General features: G+C 57.8%; 3 protein-coding genes across 9 annotated transcripts; all 3 read right to left on the reverse strand.

The window, feature by feature from the left end:
* Positions 1–203: 203 nt before the first annotated feature.
* Positions 204–5,362, reverse strand: LOC100343254 (retinol dehydrogenase 16). Its single transcript, XM_051832723.2, has 4 exons — positions 4,912–5,362; positions 3,364–3,622; positions 2,587–2,750; positions 204–1,913 (listed from the first exon to the last, which is right to left on the reverse strand). Exons 1-4 carry the CDS (start codon positions 5,222–5,224, stop codon positions 1,696–1,698), a joined length of 954 nt encoding a protein of 317 aa, XP_051688683.2. The 5' UTR covers positions 5,225–5,362; the 3' UTR covers positions 204–1,695.
* A 2,830-nt stretch (positions 5,363–8,192) lies between these two features.
* Positions 8,193–14,684, reverse strand: LOC138843048 (retinol dehydrogenase 16-like). 4 transcript variants are annotated; one of them, XM_070052433.1, is made up of 5 exons: positions 14,236–14,683; positions 11,097–11,355; positions 10,351–10,514; positions 9,516–9,775; positions 8,193–8,414 (listed from the first exon to the last, which is right to left on the reverse strand). In XM_070052433.1, the coding sequence occupies exons 1-4, from the start codon at positions 14,546–14,548 to the stop codon at positions 9,558–9,560; spliced, it is 954 nt and encodes a 317-aa protein (XP_069908534.1). In that variant the 5' UTR covers positions 14,549–14,683; the 3' UTR covers positions 8,193–8,414; positions 9,516–9,557. The 4 variants fall into 4 exon arrangements, with proteins under 4 accessions (XP_069908534.1, XP_017205989.2, XP_069908537.1 ...); XM_017350500.3 differs by having other exon boundaries at positions 9,512–9,775; XM_070052436.1 differs by lacking the exon at positions 8,193–8,414 and adding an exon at positions 9,114–9,422 and having other exon boundaries at positions 14,236–14,684.
* Positions 14,685–16,679: 1,995 nt separating this feature from the next.
* LOC138844369 (retinol dehydrogenase 16-like) lies at positions 16,680–22,225 on the reverse strand. Of its 4 annotated transcripts, none has more exons than XR_011380108.1 (5): positions 21,762–22,225; positions 18,625–18,883; positions 17,857–18,020; positions 17,034–17,305; positions 16,680–16,864 (listed from the first exon to the last, which is right to left on the reverse strand). XR_011380108.1 is itself a non-coding variant. In XM_070052429.1 (5 exons), the coding sequence occupies exons 1-5, from the start codon at positions 22,072–22,074 to the stop codon at positions 16,830–16,832; spliced, it is 1,047 nt and encodes a 348-aa protein (XP_069908530.1). In that variant the 5' UTR covers positions 22,075–22,225; the 3' UTR covers positions 16,680–16,829. The 4 variants fall into 4 exon arrangements, 3 of the variants coding, with proteins under 3 accessions (XP_069908530.1, XP_069908531.1, XP_069908528.1); XM_070052429.1 differs by having other exon boundaries at positions 17,853–18,020; XM_070052430.1 differs by having other exon boundaries at positions 16,680–17,305.
* Positions 22,226–23,298: the final 1,073 nt, after the last annotated feature.

Below are 23,298 nucleotides of genomic sequence, written 5' to 3' on the forward strand. Positions count from 1 at the left end.
GTGGGGTGAGGGAGGTAGCTGGAGGAAGGGGAATCCAGTCCCAAGACCCTCCCCTACCCCAGGAATCTCTCACTCCAGCCCGACCTCAGCCCCACCCCCCAGGCCAGGGAGCAAAACCAGAATCATCTGTCCTGAGTGCATGTATGTACTTTAAATTCAATTTTTATTTTCAGGGGGGGAAAGAAATAAGACAGATTCACTGGTTAGAAAACAAAAATTGGCTTTATGTCCTCCGGCTGAGTGCGCCTCCATCAGCCCAAGGCCAAGGCAGCAGGGCCTTCCTACGGAAGTGGCTGGGGCTGTGGGCCCCAACTCCAGAAGATAGACCCAAGGCACGCCGGCCTGGCTCCCGGGAGGGTGATGCTCAGGTCCAGGTGACCGCCAGTTCCTGGTGACCAAGCCAGCAGGGAGAGCCAAGGACTGAGGGCACCCCAGCTCCCCCAGGACTGGACCCTCAGGGCCCCTCCCCAGCACCAGGCACATTCTAGGTGGGCTAAGGAGCCGGAAGGGGGGCTGGGAGGAGGGGGCGTGGAGATTGGCTGACTTGGTGTTCAATGGGATGTGCAGAGGGGAAGCAGGAATGGAATCAAAGGTATGAGGCCAATGACAGGTAGAACGACAGGTGGCTAAAGAAGTCAGAGGCCAGACGCCGGGCACAGAGAGGGAAGGCAGAAGAACAGAGGGCTCTGAGCGACGGCTGCATGACCAGGATGCGTGGGCAGGCAGCGGGCAGCCGAGGGAAGAGTCCCGGGCTCTGGGAGGACACAAGATGTAGAAGGAGCAGAGGAGGGGCAGGGCAGAGACCTACCGGAAAATTCTCAGAGTCAGGACTTAGAGGGGAAGGAGAGAAACTGCAGACACTGGGCAAGGCAGGAGGTGAGCTGGTAAAGCAAAGGAAATGCCGGAGGGGGCGAGCTGTGGGCGGCGGAGGGGCACACCCAGCATTGCATAAGGTACAGGCCCAGGACCAGGCTGGGGCCTAGAACGAGACCCTGAGTCAAGCTGCCAGTCCCTGGCTCACACCGCACACCTGTGATCAGAGGGCCCGACGCAGAAACGGGGCCAGCCAGTGGCCTAAGCGGAAGGACAAATGACGCCCGTCCACGTGCCGCTTCACCACCTCTGACCAAAGCCAGGATGAGATGAGGCCAGCGGCACCTTCGGGATGCTTCGCAGGGCCTGGCTGTTCTATGCCAGGGAGTAGAGGAGGTTCAACCCCGATTCCAGCTCATGCATGGTGGAACTGCGGAGAGAGGAAGGCGAAGCTCCCCTGTTCTGTACCTGCCCCCTAGGCTGGCATCCTGGGTGAGTGACAAGCAGCCATGGCTGGGAGAAGTCAGCTGATGTCACTCAAGAGCTCAGCAGGTAGAGGGGCAGAGCAAGTGAGGCCCCCGACACCCACCCCTCCCGAAGCCAGAAGACTCCATCCTCATGTGGCTCCCCACGGCCACAGGACGCCAATACATGCAACGGGTCTGTGTTCTTCAACTCTAAAAAGTGGTTCATTCCTCCTAATGTGCCCAGGCTTCCAACAATGACTGTCCCAGGAAAAACACGGGGCAGAGGTGAGGAGGGGGTGAGCTAAAGGACCCTGGAGACTTAGAGTGTCCTCCCCCGTGCCAGTCCCCATCCCCTGACACATTGCTCCTCCTGCAGCACCCCATGGACCCCCAGCCATGCACTCCTCCCATAGCTTCACAGGGCCTGGGCTGGCCGTGGGGTGCCCCAGGAGAGCACGGCGTCCACCAGGAAGGTGGGCATGTAGCTCATGGGGATGTAGAAGAGCTTGGCGTCCCAGCCGGGCAAGTAGCGGGTGCGGGGGTGGCAGGCGGTCAGCGCGTGCTCCATGCAGTCCGTCACCATGGACAGATCCACCTTGCATGCTTTCAGGCCATTTTCAGACATTTTGGCGTCTGTTCAGGATGAGAAAAGATCTTAAAGTACTTGCCCATCCCCCTCCCCCATTTAGAGCTATAAATTAGGAGAGTTTTAAGAATTCCCAATCCTCTCAGATAGGGCTCAAGCCTAACCTAGCCTCATCCACAGGGAGTGCGCACCTTTCCCCCCAGAGCTGCCTCTTCAGCCCTTCCTGGAATGTTCCAGAACACATGCCAAAGGTCTCTGCTGGGACTCTGACCACAGGAAAACTGACTTTCTCTGAGCCTAGCTGGCCAGGAGCCCACGGTGTCTCCCCTCTCTGGCTTTAGTATGCTCTTTAAAAATAATGAAGAGGAGGCTGGCTTGAGGCACAGCCAGTTAAGCCTCCTGCAATGTGGGCATTCCATATGGGTGCTGGTTCACGTCTCGGCTGCTCTAGTTCCTAATTCCCTGCTAATGTGCTTGGAATATGAGCGGAAGGTGGTCCAAGTACTTGGGTACCTGATACCCACATGGGAAACCAGGATGGAGTTACTGGCTACTGGATCAGCCTGGCCCAGCCACGGTCATTGCAGCCATTTGGGGAGTGAACCAATGAATGGGATCTCTCTCTCTCTCTCTCTCTCTCTCTTTCTCGCTGCATCTTTCAAATAAAATAAATCTTAAAAAAAAAAGTTTTCCACTCTTTCCGTGTGCACACTCACTCACAGGCTGCCAGAAAGTCCTCTCCATAGATGGCCCTGACCTCCGGGCCAGCGCGCTCCCAGGCCGCCCCTAAGGACTGCATGAATCTCTTCGGGTCCGCCATGTTGGTCTTGAAGGCACCAGGCTCAATGATGGCCACCTTCACCCCGAAGGGGGAGAGCTCCCTCCTGCAAGGCAGAGCGGCAGTGGGCACAGACACAGTGCTCATGGAATCCACACACACACATCCCCACACACAATAAACCCCACAGAGCACTGGGGTGCAGAGGCCAGGGAGCAGGGAGGGCACAGCTGGGGAATGGCACTGGGACACAGCGCTGCTTCTGCTCGGGGCCCACGCATTGGACCCCCAGGCACTCATTGGCTGTAAGTCAGACATATTCTGCCACCAATCACTGCCATGCTGTGCCCTCCGGTCCCCTCACAGCCCATGCAGCCCCAGGTCCCGCACATAGAACCCCCCCCCCCCGCTCCTCCACCCCCACACAACTTCTCCCAGCCTGGTCCCAGCTCAGCCATGGCCACCGTCTTCCGGGGAGTGTCCGTCTGCCTCTGGCCTTGCCTCCCACACTCAGAGCCATGCCCTGTCCTCCTGCCAGGGCACTCTCTCGACCCAGACTGGACTGAGTGGCTCCCTGATTCAATCTCTCCCATGGGGCTCCATGCCAACAGCAGGATGCACAGCCCCACCCAGGGCCCTGGACCCCCAGAAGCCCACTGTGCCCACCTGTCCACCTGCCAGGCCCTGCCTAGTCTTCCCCTCCAAGAGCACCCCAATACCTGAGGGAGTCCGAGAAGGCCTCTACGCCATGCTTGGAGATGCAGTAGCCGCCACCAAACAGCGACAGGCGGCCCATGACACTAGAGACATTGACCACACGGCCCCTGGCCTTCCTCACTGCGGGCAGCAGGCTCAGGGTCACCTCGATCGTCCCCAGCAGGTTCACGTTGAGCACGTCCACAAAGTCCTGTTTGGTCAGCCACTGGCTGGGGGCCGTGGGCATGGAGACACCAGCGTTGTTCACCAGGCCCCAGAGCCCTGGGAAAGGAGCGGGCAGCTCTAGGCTGTGTATGTGCAGTGTGGACACAGTTGTGGTCCAAGTTCATGTCCCAGTGGGATTTATTGATTGTGTGCATAACGATGTGTGACATCGGGAAAAGAGGGACAGGGCGGAAATGATGCATGGTGATGCGGGTGTCAGGGTGTGCACGTACTTTAAGCTACTGGTGGTTGGGAGCAAAAAGACCACCTTTGCACCCTTGTCCTAAGCTCATAAGCCCCCAGCCCACTCGGCATTGGGAAAATTCCCTGGAAGACAAGCGGGGGTGGGACGGGGAGAGACAGGTCATTGGGATTTGGAACAGTCAGAGTTCCTGACCCATGACTCTCAGATCAACAGGACCAGGAGTTTTTGGTGGGCAAGGGCCAGGGAGGTGGGGGAGACAGCTTGGCCCTGGGCATACTGGGAAGAACATAAGTCCTTACTACCCATAAACCTTCCCTGACCTCCGAGAAAGGAATACTTGGATCCTATTATTGTATTCTGTTTAGATAATATTGTGAGCATATGAACAGACTTCCATTGCCAGGAAAAGCAGGAAGCAAGCATCAACAGCCAGCAGGGTAGGAGAGCTGTGACAGTGCTGTGACGGTCTCTCAAGGCTGGGAGGCACGGACACTGAATGCCAGGTGTTGGAGATGTGGTGATGGAAACGCTGATCTCAAGGTGCACTCTGGAGCGAGTCATCAGCTCTGGAGGGTGGGATTAGGGTGAACGTGGTTTCACCCTGACCCTCTTCTGTGCTTTCTGGAAAGAGTGTGTTTTACATTTCCAATCAGAGAAAGACAAACCAATGATCTCTAGTTTTACATACAGAGCAGGCAGCCTAACACGGCAGAATAGGATCTACCATGGGTGTGGGTGCAAAAGTCCCTCAGCGTTCCCAACCTCAGTTCTCCTAAGTCAGGCACAGATGACCTTAAAGCCTTGCAGAGGGGAGAAATGTGATGGATCCAATAAGAAGTGCAGAGCTCCTGCGCCTGGCTCCAGCCTCCAGCCTGGCCCAGTCCCCCAGGGCCCGTGCCAACCCCCAGGTCTGGCTCCAGATGCAGCCTTTGGCCACAGGGTCAGCCCTAAGCCTAGCTGGGCTCAACTTGGGGCTCCGTGCAATCACTGCAGGAGTTCTGCTCTGAGGAACCTGACGTTCAAACCCTTGAAAGTAAAATTTAAAACAAAAACCTTGGCATTTCCCCAGTTAGCAGGCAGGCAGTGTTTCCTTTGCACAGAGTGAAGCAGCCAGCAGACGGGAGCAGGGAGGGGCTGGTACCTCGGTCCCCCACGCGCTCCTGCACCCACTGGGCGGCGGCCGCGATGCTCTCGGTCTTGGTGACGTCCAGGGTCACCGTCTCCACCCTGTCCGATGTCTGGCGCCTCAGCTGCTCGGCCCCCTCCTCCGTCAGACACGCAGCCAGCACCCTCAAGCCCCTCCTGTCCAGCTGTCTGGCCAGCAGGTTCCCGAAGCCCGAGTCACAGCCCGTGATGAAGACGAACTTGTCCAGGAGCTGGCTCACCACCTGCCTCTCCCGGTACCAGCGCACCAGGTAGTACAGGCCCACGAGGGCCGCCAGACACAGCCACATGGCTTTGCGGGGTCACGCACAGACAGGCTGCGGGGAAACCTGAGTGTGGCACCTGCTCCAGCAGAGGAGGGAGCAGCCAGAAGAACGCAGTAGGCAGCCTGACCTCAGGTGCTCTGGCACAGGCTCTGCCTTCCTACCTAACCAACGTCTGTCCAGAATGTTTTTTAAATCGTGACTCCTCCTCTCTGCTCTTTGGACTTGTTTTGCAGGTGCCCAAACTCCTATGCATGGACTTCAATTTTATTTGAACCAAAACAAACATATTTTAATTATATTTCCCATTAACTTTTTTTAAATAAGGATTTACTTATTTATTTGAGAGGCAGAGTTACAGACAGAGAGAGAAGTCTTCCGTCCACTGGTTCACTCCCCAAATAGCAGTGGCTGGGCCCATCTGAAGCCAGAAGTGGAAGTGGAATAGCTGGGACTTGAACTGGAGCTCATATGGGATGTTGGTGCCGCAGGTGGAGGTTTAACCTGCTGTGCCACAACACTGGCCCCCTCCCATAAACTTTTTGAAGTACCCTTCTCTGTGTGTGTGTCTATGTGTGTGTGTCTATGTGTGTGTGTCTATGTGTGTGTCTGTGTGTGTCTGTGTTTGTGTCTGTGTGTGTCTGTGTGTGTCTGTATTTGTGTCTCTGTGTGTCTGTGTGTGTGTCTGTGTGTGTCTGTGTGTGTCTCTCTCTGTGTGTGTGTTTCTGTGTGTCTATGTGCGTCTGTGTCTGTGTGTGTCTATGTTTGTCTGTGTGTGTCTCTCTGTGTATGTCTGTGTGTCTGTGTGTGTCTTTGTGTGTCTCTCTGTGTCTGTGTGTGTGTCTGTGTCTGTGTGTGTGTCTGTGTCTGTGTGTCTGTGTGTCTGTGTGTGTCTCTCTGTGTGTGTCTGTGTCTGTGTGTGTCTGTGTCTGTGTGTGTCTCTCTGTGTCTGTATGTGTGTCTGTGTGTGTGTCTGTGTGTGTGTCTGTGTGTCTGTGTCTGTGTGTGTGTCTCTGTGTGTCTGTGTGTGTGTGTCTGTGTCTATGTGTGTGTGTGTGTCTGTGTGTGTCTATGTGTGTGTCTGTGTGTGACTGTGACTGTGTCTGTGTGTGTATGTGTGCTGCTCAGCAACACTTCCCATTCTACTGATCCCTCTCTGCCTTTCTGTGCACACACAGATGCACACTCAGGTAACCACACGGAGCCCACACACAATGGCATCACTCGAAGGTCTGGTTTGTCTACACATCCTGTCTGACCACACTGCCAGACCCAGGCCTTCCTTAGTGCAAGACAATCTCACTGGGGAGCGGCAGTCACCGGCAAGACACAGTGGACGGAATCCCCTCTCTGAGCCTGCACGTCCTCTTCCGGCTCAGCATCCAGACTCGCCCCTCGGAGAACCAAGTCAGAGTCTCTCCAGGAGTGGAAGCGGGAGGAGAGAGGGCAGGAGGAGGTCCCCTCCTGGGATGAGCGCTCTGCAAAGAAGGTGGGGGGATGCCAAGGGGGTCGGGCATCAGCAGCAGAGAAAGGGAAGGAGGACTGGCACTGGGGACCCCAGGAGTGGAAGTCCCAGAGTTGCAGGGAGGGGTGAGAGGGAGGTTGGGGGAGAAGTTCCTGCCTCCATCAGAGGCTCCCGTGCAGCTGGCCCAGAGGGAGGAGATGAAGGGTGTGTGTGTGTGTATAGGCATACGCAGATCCCAGCCCTGCCCAAAGGGCTCCCCCGTACCAGCAGGGGGCGCATTGAACCCGGGAGCGTCATTCCTCCAGCGGAGGCCGCGCTAGCTCCTGGGGCGAATCCAGGGAAGCCCTAGGGGAGACGAAGAGGGCAGAAGACGACAGAACCCGCAAATCCTAATCGTGGCTGTCAGAGAGGCTAAGGAGCGAGGCAGGAGCCAAACGTCTCTGCGGGCGTCTCCCGGGCGCATACACACGCCCTCCGCCAGCCTCCTGCCCAGGCCGTCCTCACCCTGACCCCTGCGCCTCGGCCTCCTGGGGAGCCACAGCCCAGACAGATCCAGGACCCAGGGCCCAGACTGAGTCCCTGCGTGCTCCGGCCACGCGCGGCCCCTACTGGCGGTGGCCCTCGGGGTGTGGGCCCCAGGGGAGCCCGGCTCAGCCTGGCAGTGAGGGCCCCAGCCGCGCCCCCTTCTCCATCTTAGCTGGGCTTTGCAGGGGGAGGGGGCAGTGTCGGAGATGGAGGCACAGCTGGAAGGGCGCGAAGGGGCGCCTCGCCAGACCTGGGACCCGCCCTGCAGCCCACAGCCCCCACCAAGTGTGCAGTGGGTCCCAGAGACAAGAGACCCCTGCCCCGCCCACCGCGCCTAAGACCGGGGGGGTGGGGTGGGGAGTGTTTTGAGGTGGGCGCTCAGGGACCCTTGCTCCCAGGAGGCTGGCAGGGAAGGGAAGGAGGAGATGCGCTGCGGTGACAGCCCCAGGCCCCTGATGGGACCCTCCTGCCCCTGTGCAGGTTCCCGGTCTGACCCGACCCTTGCTGAGGGGAAGGGCTGCGTGGAGCAGGGTGTCTGTGCTCCGGCTTTGTTTTCTGGTGGCAGTTGTCCTGTGGTGACCGAAGTGCACCCTTGAGTGGCAGTCCTTTGGGACAGTTGCACCTCAGTGCAAACCCAGAGCCCAGCATGGAGGGTGGCCCCTCCCTGGCACTGTGGAGGGGACTTGTGGGGAAGGACCCCCTCAACGCCTACCATCCCCCCAAATGGGGCTGGGACGCACAGTAGCAGCCTGTACTCCGCGATAGTGTGTCGTGTAGTTATGGGAGAGTGTGAATGAGTGAGTGTGCAGGGTTTGATAGGACTGGGGGGCTTCGCCTGAGAGGGAAGCTCTAGCTTGGCTGTTGGATTGGAGCCAGGGGACTCCCTTTGGGCTCCTGGCAGTCCCTTCCCTGTCTTCTGGGTCCTCAGCATGCAGAGTCCAACACCAGACACCGTCCATGCCTCCCAGGGTGTGTACCTCGCTTTGCTGTTACTGCACAAAAGGCTCCATGCCCTTGATTTTTTATTTCTGTATTCATTTGAGAGAGAGGGAATTACAGACAGAGGAAGTGAAAGGTCTTCCATCCTCTGGTTCACTCCCTAAATGGTCAGAATGGCTGGAGCTGGGCTGATCAGAAGCCAGCAGCCTCCTCTGGGTCTCCCACGTGGGTGCAGGGGCCCAAGCACTTGGATCATCTTCAGCTGCTTTCCCTGGACACAGCAGAGAGCTGGATTGGAAGAGGAGCAGAAGGGACACGAACTGGAGTCCACATGGGATGTGGGTGCTGCAGGCAGAGGCTTAGCCCACTACGCCATAGCGCTGGCCCCACCACCCCTTGATTTTAGTGCTGGGGGAAAAACTGAGACCCCCGAGGTGCCGCTGCCAGCTGCAGGAGCCCAGGAACCTGCAACCATGCTCTCTGGGAGCATCAGGAAGCCGGCAACATGCAGACCCAGGTCTCAGCAGGTATTAGGTGGTTCCAGAAGGTTCCAGCCCCGGAAGTTCAACACGGGTTAGAGGACAAGGACAAATGGGCCACAGAAGTGACATGGGCCTGGGCCCTGAGGGACAGCAGGAGCACATCTGCACTGACCCTGCAGCCCAGCGCAGCCACTGAGGGGAGGGGCTGGAGCTCCCCCACACAGGGGTTGGGACCCCTCAGTCTGCACTGTCAACCTTTCTCGTCCTGGTCTCTAACCCTGCCACTCTGGGTGCCTTTCGAAGTCTGGAGAGGGGAGCAAGTGCCCCTCCCACCAAGGCAGGGAGACCGAGAAGGCAGGGACAGCTCTCCCTTGGGTGGTCCTGCTCATCCCTGACCTCCAGAAACTCCCCCAATGCTTCTTCCCACAGGCCCACAGCCCCAGACTCCACAAGGTCAAGGCTGGGAAATCACTGTGTGTGTCTGAAATGTGTGACTTTTATTTAAAAAAAAAAAAAGCAAAAGAAAACCATGGTTTCAGGACAAATACAAAATTGGTTCCTAGGTCCCATGCCAGGCCTGATATGAAATTTCCATCCTATGGGAAGGTGCAGACTGGCCAGGGCCAAGGGACACCCTGGCTATGTGGACAGGAGGCAGAGCAGGTGCGGGCAGAGCCTCCATCCCTTGTGTGGCTTCCTCGGGGTTGACCACGAGGCTTGAGTGGCTGCCCAATTCAACTGAGCTCCCTGTTCTACTGCCGAGTTCTTGGGTCTTCCCTCCTAATGGGCCCAGAGCTGGTACCCCAAGAGTGTCCTGGGGACAGGTAAAGACGAAGGCAGGCCCTGGTGACATGACACCTTCCCCGCCCCTTCCACCTCTCCCCGAGGTGCCCCTTCACTCACTCACTCAACATCCAACTCTGCACCACCAGGCGCCCTGGGCATGGCTTCACAGGGCCTGAGCTGGCCGTGGGGTGCCCCAGTAGACCATGGCGTCCACAAGGAAGGTGGGCATGTAGCTCATGGGGATGTAGAAGAGCTTGGCGTCCCAGCCGGGCGAGTAGCGGGTGCGGGGGTGGCAGGCGGTCAGCGCGTGCTCCATGCAGTCCGTCACCAAGGACAGATCCTCTGTGTACTTTTGCTCCATAGATTTACTTGATTGCATGTCTGTACGGAATAGGAAACAACCCAGGTATATTCCCACCTCCACTGCTCCTGCTTTGGGGTCAACTTAGGAAGGGACATTTCTCTTAAGAATTCATGTCACCCACCCCCAAAACCCATGCCCAATATCTCATCCATCGAATTCCCCTGGAAGTGCCCACTGTCCCAACAAGAGGAACAGCTGTTCTGGTCACTCTTCCTGGGGATCCCTGGGTTGCACGAATTCAAAGTCTCAGCCAACACTCACGCCATCTAAGCACATAAGGACTAGCTGTCTCTGACACCAGTCCACAAGTCCAGGCGTGCCTTCCTGTTCTGGCTTCACGTCGCCCCTTAGAATAATCGAATGTTTTAATGAAACAGCGGTTCTATGTTTGAACCAGCCTGGACACTTGCTTAGGTGCCCAGTTGACCACACAGCACCATGGAAATGGGACTTGTACATCTGCACTTGCTGGGGTGGGGGGTGGGGTGGTAGCAGAGGCGCAGACACATCCTGATACTGCTGGAGGTGCTCATGCTGACCCAGATTCCAAATAAGGAGGTGCTTCTCTCCCCATCGCCCAGAGCTCACTCACAGGCTGCCAGAAATTTCTCGCCATACAACTCCTTGACCTCTGAGCTGACCCGGTCCCACAGTCCCCTGAAGCTCTGGATGAATCTCTCGCTACTCGTTACCCTAGTCTTGAAGTAGCCGGGCTCGATGATGGCCACCTTCACCCCAAAGTAGGACAGCTCCCTCCTAGAAGACAGGGAGATGGAGAGGAAGGACTTCTGTGGTCTCGGGTGGTAGCACACACACAAGAAACAAGACAACCTCCTTGTAGAATCGGGGTGACGTAAACTGGGATAATATGCAGCATCCCCAGGGTACAAACTCTGATAGCATTGCCCCAGAAATGTGGGATGCTTATTCAAAGAGCTCCAAATCCTACCTGTTCTGCTGCAAGGTACTGCAAGCAATACTGCCCCCTCTGTAGCCCTCAATCCCACGGATCACCAGGCTTTGTCCGTTTCACCTCCTCCATGCTGCCCATCCATGCCCACCCTGGTCAGGTCCCTGGCCCTCTCCTGGCTGAATCATTGCCGCCATCTTCCATGGAGCCTCTCTGTCTTTGGCCTTGGCCCCTGGACTCGGAGCCATGCCCTGTACTGCAGCCAGGGGGCTCCCAGATGCTGACTGGACTAAGTGGTTTCCCTGACTCAATCCCTTCCATGGAACGAAGTGTGGCACCTGCCCAGGGTCCCTGGCCTACCACAAGCCCACCACCCTCCCTCTGGTCAGACCCAGCCATGTCCATTCCCTCCAAGAGCACCCCCATACCTGAGGGAGTCCGAGAAGGCCTCTACGCCGTACTTGGAGATGCAGTAGCCGCCACCAAACAGCGACAGGCGGCCCATGACACTAGAGACATTGACCACGCGGCCCCTGGCCTTCCTCACTGCGGGCAGCAGGCTCAGGGTCACCTCGATCGTCCCCAGCAGGTTCACGTTGAGCACGTCCACAAAGTCCTGTTTGGTCAGCCACTCGTTGGGGGCCACGGGCATGGAGATGCCAGCATTATTCACCAGGCCCCAGAGCCCTGGGAAAGGAGAGGGCAGCTCTAGGTTGTGTGTGTGTAGTGCGGACACAGCTGTGGTTCAAGTCCACGTGCACTAGCCTGACAGCACTGGGACGGGTGTGGCACGGGGGCGAGGGGTAGCACAGAGAAGCACACGGGGTCTGTTGGGCTTGGGGGTGCTGAGGATCCTGTAAGCTGCTGGGCGGCAGCCGGCAGCCTTCCTCCCTCTGCTCTTCGTGACCCAGCTCAGCGCGTGCGCAGCGCACAGCAGGCGGCCACCACGCACGACACCCCGCACTACAGGACCTGCTGCCCGCACTGTCTGGAGACGTGGGACTGACGTCTGCGTGTTTACGCGCTCACGTTGCCCTCTTGGGCACCGTCGGCATCCCCGCTGCAATTTCAGACTTTCTGAACAGCTTGTAGTGAGTGCTGATCGTTTATCACGGGAAAAGACAGACCATAGAGAGAAGCAAACGGGGAAGAGAGGGAATAGAGGAAGATTAAAAAAAAAAAAAAAGGCAGAAAGAAGAAAAAACAAAGCAGGCTGAGACAAGGTTTGTTGAGAAAGTGAATTTGGAATGTGGAATGTGGAGAGGGGTCACGTGTTTGACGTCAGTGGACTGCCTTGAAACCCACTGTATAAATGTTTTAAAAATATTTATTGCCGGCGCCGCGGCTCACTAGGCTAATCCTCTGCCTAGTGGTGCCGGCACACCGGGTTCTAGTCCCATCAGGGCACCAGATTCTGTCCCGGTTGCCCCTCTTCCAGGCTAGCTCTGTGCTATGGCCCGGGAGTGCAGTGGAGGATGGCCCCAGTGCTTGGGCCATGCACCCCAGGAGAAGCTCCTGGCTCCTGCCTTCGGATCAGCGCAGTGCGCCGGCCGCAGCGGCCATTGGAGGGTGAACCAACGGCAAAGGAAGAACTTTCTCTTTGTCTCTCTCTCTCACTGTCCACTCTGCCTGTTATATATATATATATATCTGTTTGTTTATTTGAGAGGTAGAGTTACAGACAGTGAGAAGGAGAGATAGAGAAGTCTTCCATCCCCTGGTTCACTCCCGAAATGGCCGCAACAGCTGGAGCTGCGTGGATCCGAAGCCAGGAGCCAGGAGCTGCCTCTGAGTCTCCCACGTGGGTGCAGGGGCCCAAAGACTTGAACCATCTTCTACCGCTTTCACAGGCCATAGCAGAGAGCTGGATCAGAAGTGGAGCAGCCGGGACTTGAACCGGCACCCATATGGGATGCTGTTGCCACAAGCAGAGGATTAACATACTGTGCCACAGTGCTGGCCCCCACTTTATCAATATTGAACAACATTCCTGCAGGAAGTGCTTGGCAGCCCAGTGGGTGGGGCCAGAATTGAACAACGCTGGATAAGCCGCTGCTTGGGATACCAGCATCCCCTATCAGAGTGTTGGTTCCAGTCCCAGCTATCTTGCATCACAGCTCTGGGCTAATGCGCCTGGGAGAGCAGTGGACAATTGCCAGAGCACTTGGGTCCCTGACCCCCAAGTGTAAACTGTGTGGTGATCCTTGCTTATGGCAATTGCCTGATGGAGCCCCGTCCACGAGGGCAATTTAGGTAGCGAACCATCATGTGGAAGATCTCTTGCTCTCTCTCTCTCTCCCTTTCTCACTGTCACTCTGCCTTTCAAATAAATTTAAAAAAAAAAAGCCTTTTTGTGAAGAGTGGAAAGCACCCACCAGGCGGGCTTGGGGGAGCAGGCAAGGCCGACTTCTCCCACCCCTGGCAGGCCGTCCTCTGCTCGAGAAAACATGGGCCCTCTTCGGTGAACTGGGAGGGCCACCGTCTCCCCAGCTCTTCCGGTCCCCAGTTCATGGATCTGCCAGGAAACTTCCCTGGAACACCCACACACAAGCTCCAGAACTGCAGAGTTTCCCCGCCTGCAGACACGGCTCCACGGACTGCAGGCCGGATGAGGGGATGTGGCCAGTGGACAGGCTCCTCCCCTGCTCGAACCAAGCCCCGCCCCATGGCCATGCAAATTCCTACCCAGAGAGATTTATTCCCAATATCCCAATCACACACAGGCACACAGAGAGGCAAATGTACAGAAGTTTACCAAGACAGTTAAAACTTGGAATTAGATACCTCGACATAGCATAGCAGGCTTTAAGGACAGAATATTCTAATTAACTATACGTGGCATTTTGAAGATATTTCCCTTTTATTGTAATACTACTTATATTAAGTAAAAAAGAACATGATATAAACTAGACAAAAAATAGAATTCTGTAGACATCAAATATTAAACTACCTCTCTCAGCAGTGCAGATTAGGGATGATCAGGTTTCTATTTTTATGTTTTTCAGTATTTTCCACAAAGATTATGGTTTCCATTTGGAAAAGTGTAAGGAATGTTCTTTTCCTTTCCTAAAAGACAGGTAAAAAGAGGGAAAAGGGGACCCATCACCAGCTCGGCTACTCTAAACCTGACCTTAACCTTCGGACCGGTCTGAAAATGGGAGGAGTCCCCCTCTCGGTGGACGCCAACGGTCACCAGGAGGAGCAGGGCAGGTACTGAGGGCCTGAGGCTGCTCCAGCGCGGCCCCAGCCTCCAGGGCAAACCCGAGACCAGGGCTCTGCTCCCCTCCCCTCCCTCAGGTGCCCGGCTCCAGCCCAGGCGTCAGCGTCCAGCAATGAGAACTTCTGCTTGGAAAGGAGGCCCCGAGACAGGAGGGTTCTGGGGGCAGATTCTCAGCAGGGCGGCCTCGCACCCTGGCCACAGGGCCCCCAGCAGGAAGAAGAGGCCCAGCCTGGCCTGTCGGGCGAGGGCCAGAGTCAGACTGACCTCAAGCCCTGAAAGACGCCTTGGGGCTCCTGCCTGGAGGAGGGAGAAGCAGCCAGCAGACGGGAGCAGGGAGGGGCTGGTACCTCGGTCCCCCACGCGCTCCTGCACCCACTGGGCGGCGGCCGCGATGCTCTCGGTCTTGGTGACGTCCAGGGTCACCGTCTCCACCCTGTCCGATGTCTGGCGCCTCAGCTGCTCGGCCCCCTCCTCCGTCAGACACGCAGCCAGCACCCTCAAGCCCCTCCTGTCCAGCTGTCTGGCCAGCAGGTTCCCGAAGCCCGAGTCACAGCCCGTGATGAAGACGAACTTGTCCAGGAGCTGGCTCACCACCTGCCTCTCCCGGTACCAGCGCACCAGGTAGTACAGGCCCACGAGGGCCGCCAGACACAGCCACATGGCTTTGCGGGGTCACGCACAGACAGGCTGCGGGGAAACCTGAGTGTGGCACCTGCTCCGGCAGAGGAGGGAGCAGCCAGAAGAACGCAGTAGGCAGCCTGACCTCAGGTGCTCTGGCACAGGCTCTGCCTTCCTACCTGACCAACGTCTGTCCAGTATGTTTTTTTAATCGTGACTCCTCCTCTTTGCTCTTTGGACTTCTTTTGCAAGGGCTCAAACTCCTATGTGTAGACATCAGAGTTTTTATTGAACTGGAATAAACATATGATCTAAATTATTGTGCATATGTATGTGTGTATATGTGTGTGCACACACATGTGTACACATATATAGAACGTGTGTACACGTGTGCTTGTGTGTACACGTGTGTGTATGCATGTGTGTCCATCATAACCCGTGTCCTGCCCATCCACTCCTCACTGATTCCCCTCAGTTCCTGTACACACACACAGGTACCCATACAGGCGCATCCACAGGTGCACACATTGGAATGCAAGCCCCAGAGTTGCAGGGAGGGAGGAGGGGCTGTGTGCACAAGTAGGTGTGGCTCTCTCACCCCTCCCCGCCTCCCCTGGGCACTGCTGTCACTGCCCTCTGCCCTCAGATACACTGGGCCTGTCCTGCCGGGTCACATTCAGAGTCGGGACCCGCAAGACCTCCAGGGTCTCAACTCAGGAAGACCCCAGTGATCAAGGGGTCTGGCCTGGCCAAGGCATGGCAGGTGCTGAGCTTTGTCAGTATCATTGGGCTGGGACACACCAGGGAGCTTCCTTCAGAGATCCACAAGGGCCGGAGAGCGACCCCTACAGGTGTGCACGGAGGGCTCTTGGGTGAGGTTGAGACCAGCCCTTCCCAGCAGGAGGAGGAGGGAAGGGGGCAGGGGCAGGGGCAGGGGGCTGGGCCGGGGCCTGGGCCAGAAGCAGCCAGGGCTGTGCTGCCTCCGCCGCCGCCCAGTCCTGCTTTCCGGCCCCCTGGCCTCCTGACAGAGGCCCAGGAGCTGGGCTAAAGGGACGGAGGTTCTGGCCCAACCAGAGGCTCCCGGGCAGCCGGCCCAAGGGAGGAGAACAGGGGTGCAGAGCCCAGGCCGGCATGAAGGGCTCCTCGTGCCAGCAGGGGGCGCTCTGCAGCCTTGGAGGAGTCATCCCTCCTTGGAGGGCCGCACCTGCTCTTAGAGACACTGCCAGGGAAGCCCTGGGGGAGACCAGGGAGGGTAGAGGGGGCGGGACCGCTCTGCACCCCAGGACCCTGGAATCCTAATCGTGGCTGTCAGGGAGGCTGAGGCGTGAGGCTGGAGCCAAACGTCTCAGCGGCAACTGCCGCGTGATACGCTCGCCCGCCGCCAGCCCCTGCCCAGGCCGTCTCCACCCTGATCCCTGCGCCTCGACGTCCTGGAGAGCCATACCCAGCCGGCCCATGGTGGAGTCCCTACTCGCTCCGGCCACGCGCCCTCTACTGGCGATCTGCTGCTCGGGCATTGTGGTCTCTGGTGGTCAGGCCCCAGCGGAGCCCTGCTGGACTCGGGAGGAGGGGCTGCGCTGAGGGTGGAGATGGGGACTTGACCGAGACACACTGATCTTCCTCCCGCTGTTGTCACTCAGTCGGCCCCCGAGTTGCAGTCCGTGCCTCGGGCAGAGGCCCTATTTGGGTGCTTGTCCACCCACATGAGCCTAACAAGGCAGGCAGCTGAGAGCGTGGGAGGGGCGCGGGCCTGGGCTGCCCAAGGGTGGCAGAGGTGCAGGTGCAGGGACTCTAATGGAGGGGAGGGTCAGCTCCTGGAGGCCTGGGGAGGGGTTCAGTACCCACGGGAAAGGGCTTGGGTCCATATCTCGCCCTGTGGGCATCTCCTTGTGTACTGCCCCGTCTCATCCTGGAATCAGGGCAGGGTATTAATCCTAGCGGGAAGCAATCCCTTCTCCCCTGTGTCAGCAGGCCCGAGAGAGCCCCAGGAAAACCCAATGTCCCCTTCAAATCCCTCCACAGGTTGGCCCCTCTTCACCTGACCTCAGGAGGCACCTGACATTTCTACTAGAGTCCCCCCCACCTTCCCCAAGGCCAAGGTTGAATCATGGTGGGGGGAGAAGATGCAGTAATCTTTGAATTTTTTTTTGAATAACCACAAGAAAACCATGGATTTATGACAAATGCTAAATTGGTTTGTGTGTCATACACTGAGAACCTATGAGGTGTGTCCCACCTGCCAGCGCCAGCTGAGTCGGTCCCAGGCTGCTGGGCAGGGGTGGGGTTTGCTTCTGCCCATCCCCAGCAGTGCACAGGTGTCTTCTCAAGAGGTGCAGAGTGCACAGGCCGACGCCCACCCTGAGGAGACAGAGCAGGTGTGGGCTCCTTGCACCTGCTACGCCCACGGCTGTTCAGATGTGCCCTGGGAGCCAGGAAGCCGGGAGCCTCGAGTGGCCGCCCAAGGCAACCTAGCACAAGAAGATCCCTGGGGAGGGGCAGAAGGAGACAGGAGAGCGCCCCCACCCACCTTTCTCCTCTCTCAGAGCCCAGCTCTGCACCACCTGGTGCCCTGGGCAAGGCTTCACAGGGCCTGGGCTGGCCTCGGGGAAAACCAGTGAATGATGGCGTCCACCAGGAAGGTGGGCATGTAGCTCATGGGGATGTAGAAGAGCTTGGCGTCCCAGCCTGGCGAGTAGCGGGTGCGGGGGTGGCAGGCGGTCAGCGCGTGCTCCATGCAGTCCGTCACCAAGGGGAGGTCCTGCCTGAACGGAGACTTGAACGACCGACCCAACTTCATGTCTGCACAGAACAAGAAAGATCTCACGTGTACGTCTGCCTTCGCTGGCTCCTGCTTGCAGTGTAGAAGGAAAGGGCTCTCCACTTCTCACCCTCCTCCTCTGAAGCACCCAATCCCATGCACCCGGCTCCCCTGGAGAAGCCCCAGCCCTGACTCCACAGGAAAATGGCCCCACTCAGCCCCCACTCCCCTCCACCTGGCAAAGCCGGGCACCTAAACGCAAGGTCTCGGCCACGCAGAAATGCAGGCACAGGGTCTCAGCTCTCTGTAGCGCCAGCTGGCCGTGAGTCTGTGGCAGCTTCCCTTCCTGCCTCACTTCCGCCCGCAGTTACCCGGGTTCTGGTGCTCGGGGGTGTATGTTCTACTAAGCCTGCACATGGCTTCAGGTGACCGCTGACCACACATGACCGTGGAAATGGGGCTGAACGGCCCGCCCTGGGGGGGGGGTGGAGGCGGAGCCTGCAGGATGGACCCTGTCAGGACTGGAGGCACAAGGGCTGGGCTCAGGATTCCCACAGGACATTGTCCCTCTACTGTGTGCACACTCACTCACAGGCTGCCAGAAAGTCCTCGCCATAGATGGCCCTGACCTCCGGGCCAGCGCACTCCCAGGCCGCCCGTAAGGACTGCATGAATCTCTTCGGGTCCGCAAGGTTGGTCTTGAAGGCACCGGGCTCAATGATGGCCACCTTCACCCCGAAGGGGGAGAGCTCCCTCCTGCAAGGCAGAGCGGCAGTGGGCACAGACACAGTGCTCATGGAATCCACACACACACATCCCCACACACAATAAACCCCACAGAGCACTGGGGTGCAGAGGCCAGGGCACAGCTTGGGTACGGCACTGGGATCACAGCGCTGCTTCTGCCCGGGGCCCACGCATTGGACACCCAGGCGCTCATTGGCTGTAAGTCAGATGTATTCTGCCGCCAATCACTCCCATGCTGTGCCCTCCTGGTCCCCTCGCAGCCCATGCAGCCCAGGTCCCGCCCATAGGCCCCTCCCCCCCCCGCTCCTCCACCCCCACACAACTTCTCCCAGCCTGGTCCCAGCTCAGCCATGGCCACCGTCTTCTGGGGAGTGTCCGTCTGCCTCTGGCCTTGCCTCCCACACTCAGGGCCATGCCCTGCCCTCCTGCCAGGGCACTCTCTCGACCCAGACTGGACTGAGTGGCTCCCTGATTCAATCTCTCCCATGGGGCTCCATGCCAACAGCAGGATGCACAGCCCCACCCAGAGTCCTAGATCCCCACAGGCTCCTTGTGCCCACCTATCCACCTGCCAGGCCCTGCCTAGTCTTCCCCTCCAAGAACACCCCCATACCTGAGGGAGTCCGAGAAGGCCTCTACGCCGTACTTGGAGATGCAGTAGCCGCCACCAAACAGCGACAGGCGGCCCACAAAGCTGGCGACATTGACCACGCGGCCCCTGGCCTTCCTCACTGCAGGCAGCAGGCTCAGGGTCACCTCGATCGTCCCCAGCAGGTTCACGTTGAGCACGTCCACAAAGTCCTGTTTGGTCAGCCACTCGTTGGGGGCCACGGGCATGGAGATGCCAGCATTATTCACCAGGCCCCAGAGCCCTGGGAAAGGAGAGGGCAGCTCTAGGTTGTGTGTGTGCAGTGCGGACACAGCTGTGGTTCAAGTCCACGTGCACTAGCCTGACAGCACTGGGACGGGTGTGGCACGGGGGCGAGGGGTAGCACAGAGAAGCACACGGGGTTTGTTGTGCTTGGGGGCGCTGAGGAGCCTGTAAGCTGCTGGGCGGCAGCCGGCAGCCTTCCTCCCTCTGCTCTTCGTGACCCAGCTCAGCGCGTGCGCAGCGCACAGCAGGCGGCCACCACGCACGACACCCCGCACTACAGGACCTGCTGCCCGCACTGTCTGGAGACGTGGGACTGACGTCTGCGTGTTTACGCGCTCACGTTGCCCTCTTGGGCACCGTCGGCATCCCCGCTGCAATTTCAGACTTTCTGAACAGCTTGTAGTGAGTGCTGATCGTTTATCACGGGAAAAGACAGACCATAGAGAGAAGCAAACGGGGAAGAGAGGGAATAGAGGAAGATTTAAAAAAAAAAAAAAAGGCAGAAAGAAGAAAAAACAAAGCAGGCTGAGACAAGGTTTGTTGAGAAAGTGAATTTGGAATGTGGAATCTGGAGAGGGGTCACGTGTTTGACGTCAGTGGACTGCCTTGAAACCCACTGTATAAATGTTTTAAAAATATTTATTGCCGGCGCCGCGGCTCACTAGGCTAATCCTCTGCCTAGCGGTGCCAGCACACCGGGTTCTAGTCCCATCAGGGCACCGGATTCTGTCCCGGTTGCCCCTCTTCCAGGCTAGCTCTGTGCTATGGCCCGGGAGTGCAGTGGAGGATGGCCCCAGTGCTTGGGCCCTGCACCCCAGGAGAAGCTCCTGGCTCCTGCCTTCGGTTCAGCGCAGTGCGCCGGCCGCAGCGGCCATTGGAGGGTGAACCAACGGCAAAGGAAGAACTTTCTCTTTGTCTCTCTCTCTCACTGTCCACTCTGCCTGTAATATATATATATATATTTATTTATTTGAGAGGTAGAGTTACAGACAGTGAAAAGGAGAGATAGAGAAGTCTTCCATCCCCTGGTTCACTCCCGAAATGGCCGCAACAGCTGGAGCTGCGTGGATCCGAAGCCAGGAGCCAGGAGCTGCCTCTGAGTCTCCCATGTGGGTGCAGGGGCCCAAAGACTTGAACCATCATCTACTGCCTTCACAGGCCATAGCAGAGAGCTGGATCAGAAGTGGAGCAGCCGGGACTTGAACCGGCACCCATATGGGATGCTGTTGCCACAAGCAGAGGATTAACATACTGTGCCACAGTGCTGGCCCCCACTTTATCAATATTGAACAACATTCCTGCAGGAAGTGCTTGGCAGCCCAGTGGGTGGGGCCAGAATTGAACAACGCTGGATAAGCCGCTGCTTGGGATACCAGCATCCCCTATCAGAGTGTTGGTTCCAGTCCCAGCTATCTTGCATCACAGCTCTGGGCTAATGCGCCTGGGAGAGCAGTGGACAATTGCCAGAGCACTTGGGTCCCTGACCCCCAAGTGTAAACTGTGTGGTGATCCTTGCTTGTGGCAATTGCCTGATGGAGCCCCGTCCACGAGGGCAATTTAGGTAGCGAACCATCATGTGGAAGATCTCTTGCTCTCTCTCTCTCTCTCCCTTTCTCACTGTCACTCTGCCTTTCAAATAAATTAAAAAAAAAAAGCCTTTTTGTGAAGAGTGGAAAGCACCCACCAGGCGGGCTTGGGGGAGCAGGCAAGGCCGACTTCTCCCACCCCTGGCAGGCCGTCCTCTGCTCGAGAAAACATGGGCCCTCTTCGGTGAACTGGGAGGGCCACCGTCTCCCCAGCTCTTCCGGTCCCCAGTTCACGGATCTGCCAGGAAACTTCCCTGGAACACCCACACACAAGCTCCAGAACTGCAGAGTTTCCCCGCCTGCAGACACGGCTCCACGGACTGCAGGCCGGATGAGGGGATGTGGCCAGTGGACAGGCTCCTCCCCTGCTCGAACCAAGCCCCGCCCCATGGCCATGCAAATTCCTACCCAGAGAGATTTATTCCCAATATCCCAATCACACACAGGCACACAGAGAGGCAAATGTACAGAAGTTTACCAAGACAGTTAAAACTTGGAATTAGATACCTCGACATAGCATAGCAGGCTTTAAGGACAGAATATTCTAATTAACTATACGTGGCATTTTGAAGATATTTCCCTTTTATTGTAATACTACTTATATTAAGTAAAAAAGAACATGATATAAACTAGACAAAAAATAGAATTCTGTAGACATCAAATATTAAACTACCTCTCTCAGCAGTGCAGATTAGGGATGATCAGGTTTCTATTTTTATGTTTTTCAGTATTTTCCACAAAGATTATGGTTTCCATTTGGAAAAGTGTAAGGAATGTTCTTTTCCTTTCCTAAAAGACAGGTAAAAAGAGGGAAAAGGGGACCCATCACCAGCTCGGCTACTCTAAACCTGACCTTAACCTTCGGACCCATCTGAAAATGGGAGGAGTCCCCCTCTCGGTGGACGCCAACGGTCACCAGGAGGAGCAGGGCAGGTACTGAGGGCCTGAGGCTGCTCCAGCGCGGCCCCAGCCTCCAGGGCAAACCCGAGACCAGGGCTCTGCTCCCCTCCCCTCCCTCAGGTGCCCGGCTCCAGCCCAGGCGTCAGCGTCCAGCAATGAGAACTTCTGCTTGGAAAGGAGGCCCCGAGACAGGAGGGTTCTGGGGGCAGATTCTCAGCAGGGCGGCCTCGCACCCTGGCCACAGGGCCCCCAGCAGGAAGAAGAGGCCCAGCCTGGCCTGACCGGTGAGGGCCAGAGTCAGACTGACCTCAAGCCCTAAAAGACGCCTTGGGGCTCCTGCCTGGAGGAGGGAGAAGCAGCCAGCAGACGGGAGCAGGGAGGGGCTGGTACCTCGGTCCCCCACGCGCTCCTGCACCCACTGGGCGGCGGCCGCGATGCTCTCGGTCTTGGTGACGTCCAGGGTCACCGTCTCCACCCTGTCCGATGTCTGGCGCCTCAGCTGCTCAGCCCCCTCCTCCGTCAGACACGCAGCCAGCACCCTCAAGCCCCTCCAGTCCAGCTGTCTGGCCAGCAGGTTCCCGAAGCCCGAGTCACAGCCCGTGATGAAGACGAACTTGTCCAGGAGCTGGCTCACCACCTGCCTCTCCCGGTACCAGCGCACCAGGTAGTACAGGCCCACGAGGGCCGCCAGCCACAGCCACATGGCTTTGCGGGGTCACGCACAGACAGGCTGCGGGGAAACCTGAGTGTGGCACCTGCTCCAGCAGAGGAGGGAGCAGCCAGAAGACTGTGGTAGGCAGCCTGACCTCAGGTGCTCTGGCAAGGTCCTTCCTTCCCAGCTAACCACTGTCTTTCTAGAACTCTTATTTATTCTAACTCCACCCCTCTGTTCTTTGGACTTCTTTTGCAAGGGCTCAAACTCCTATGTATGGACTTCAGAGTTTTTATTGAACTGGATTAAACATATTATCTAAATTATTGTGCATATATATGTGTGTATATGTGTGTGCACACACATGTGTACACATACATAGAACATGTGTGCTTGTGTGTATGCATGTGTGTCCATCATAACCCGTGTCCTGCCCATCCACTCCTCACTGATTCCCCTCGGATCCTGTACACACACACAGGTTCCCATACAGGCGCACCCACAAGTGCACACATTGGAATGCAAGCCCCAGAGTTGCAGGGAGGGAGGAGGGGCTGTGTGCACAAGTAGGTGTGGCTCTCTCACCCCTCCCCGCCTCCCCTGGGCACTGCTGTCACTGCCCTCTGCCCTCAGATACACTGGGCCTGTCCTGCCGGGTCACATTCAGAGTTGGGACCCGCAAGACCTCCAGGGTCTCAACTCAGGAAGACCCCAGTGATCAAGGGGTCTGGCCTGGCCAAGGCATGGCAGGCGCTGAGCTTTGTCAGTATCACTGGGCTGGGACACACCAGGGAGCTTCCTTCAGAGATCCACAAGGGCCGGAAGGCGACCCCTACAGGTGTGCACGGAGGGCTCTTGGGTGAGGTTGAGACCAGCCCTTCCCAGCAGGAGGAGGAGGGAAGGGGGCAGGGAGCTGGGCCGGGGCCTGGGCCAGAAGCAGCCAGGGTTGTGCTGCCTCCGCCGCCGCCCAGTCCTGCTTTCCGGCCCCCTGGCCTCCTGACAGAGGCCAGGAGCTGGGCTGCAGGGACGGAGGTTCTGGCCCAACCAGAGGCTCCCGGGCAGCCGGCCCAAGGGAGGAGAACAGGGGTGCAGAGCCCAGGCCGGCATGAAGGGCTCCTCGTGCCAGCAGGGGGCGCTCTGCAGCCTTGGAGGAGTCATCCCTCGGGCGGGGGCCGCACCTGCTCTTAGAGCCACTGCTAGGAAGGCAGAGTGGGCGGGACCGCTCTGCACCCCAGGACCCTCAAATCCTAATCCTGGCCGTCAGGGAGGCTGAGG

This window comes from Oryctolagus cuniculus, chromosome 11 (assembly GCF_964237555.1).
Source record: "Oryctolagus cuniculus chromosome 11, mOryCun1.1, whole genome shotgun sequence".
Lineage (NCBI taxonomy): Eukaryota > Metazoa > Chordata > Mammalia > Lagomorpha > Leporidae > Oryctolagus > Oryctolagus cuniculus.

What these genes read in the sequence shown, in the direction of transcription:
- LOC138844369 (XM_070052427.1), bottom strand. Translation starts at nt 22,074, where the DNA reads ATGTGGCTGTGGCTGGCGGCCCTCGTGGGCCTGTACTACCTGGTGCGC. An exon ending in GGAGCGCGTGGGGGACCGAG is followed by an intron (nt 18,884 to 21,761) that starts GTACCAGCCCCT and finishes CTCCTTTCCCAG; the next exon opens with GGCTCTGGGGCCTGGTGAAT. An exon ending in GCCTTCTCGGACTCCCTCAG is followed by an intron (nt 18,021 to 18,624) that starts GTATGGGGGTGT and finishes TCTGCCTTGCAG; the next exon opens with GAGGGAGCTCTCCCCCTTCG.
- LOC138843048 (XM_070052433.1), bottom strand. Translation starts at nt 14,548, where the DNA reads ATGTGGCTGTGTCTGGCGGCCCTCGTGGGCCTGTACTACCTGGTGCGC. An exon ending in GGAGCGCGTGGGGGACCGAG is followed by an intron (nt 11,356 to 14,235) that starts GTACCAGCCCCT and finishes CTCCTTTCCCAG; the next exon opens with GGCTCTGGGGCCTGGTGAAT. An exon ending in CGAGAAATTTCTGGCAGCCT is followed by an intron (nt 9,776 to 10,350) that starts GTGAGTGAGCTC and finishes TATTCCGTACAG; the next exon opens with ACATGCAATCAAGTAAATCT.
- LOC100343254 (XM_051832723.2), bottom strand. Translation starts at nt 5,224, where the DNA reads ATGTGGCTGTGTCTGGCGGCCCTCGTGGGCCTGTACTACCTGGTGCGC. An exon ending in GGAGCGCGTGGGGGACCGAG is followed by an intron (nt 3,623 to 4,911) that starts GTACCAGCCCCT and finishes CTCCTTTCCCAG; the next exon opens with GGCTCTGGGGCCTGGTGAAC. An exon ending in AGAGGACTTTCTGGCAGCCT is followed by an intron (nt 1,914 to 2,586) that starts GTGAGTGAGTGT and finishes CATCCTGAACAG; the next exon opens with ACGCCAAAATGTCTGAAAAT.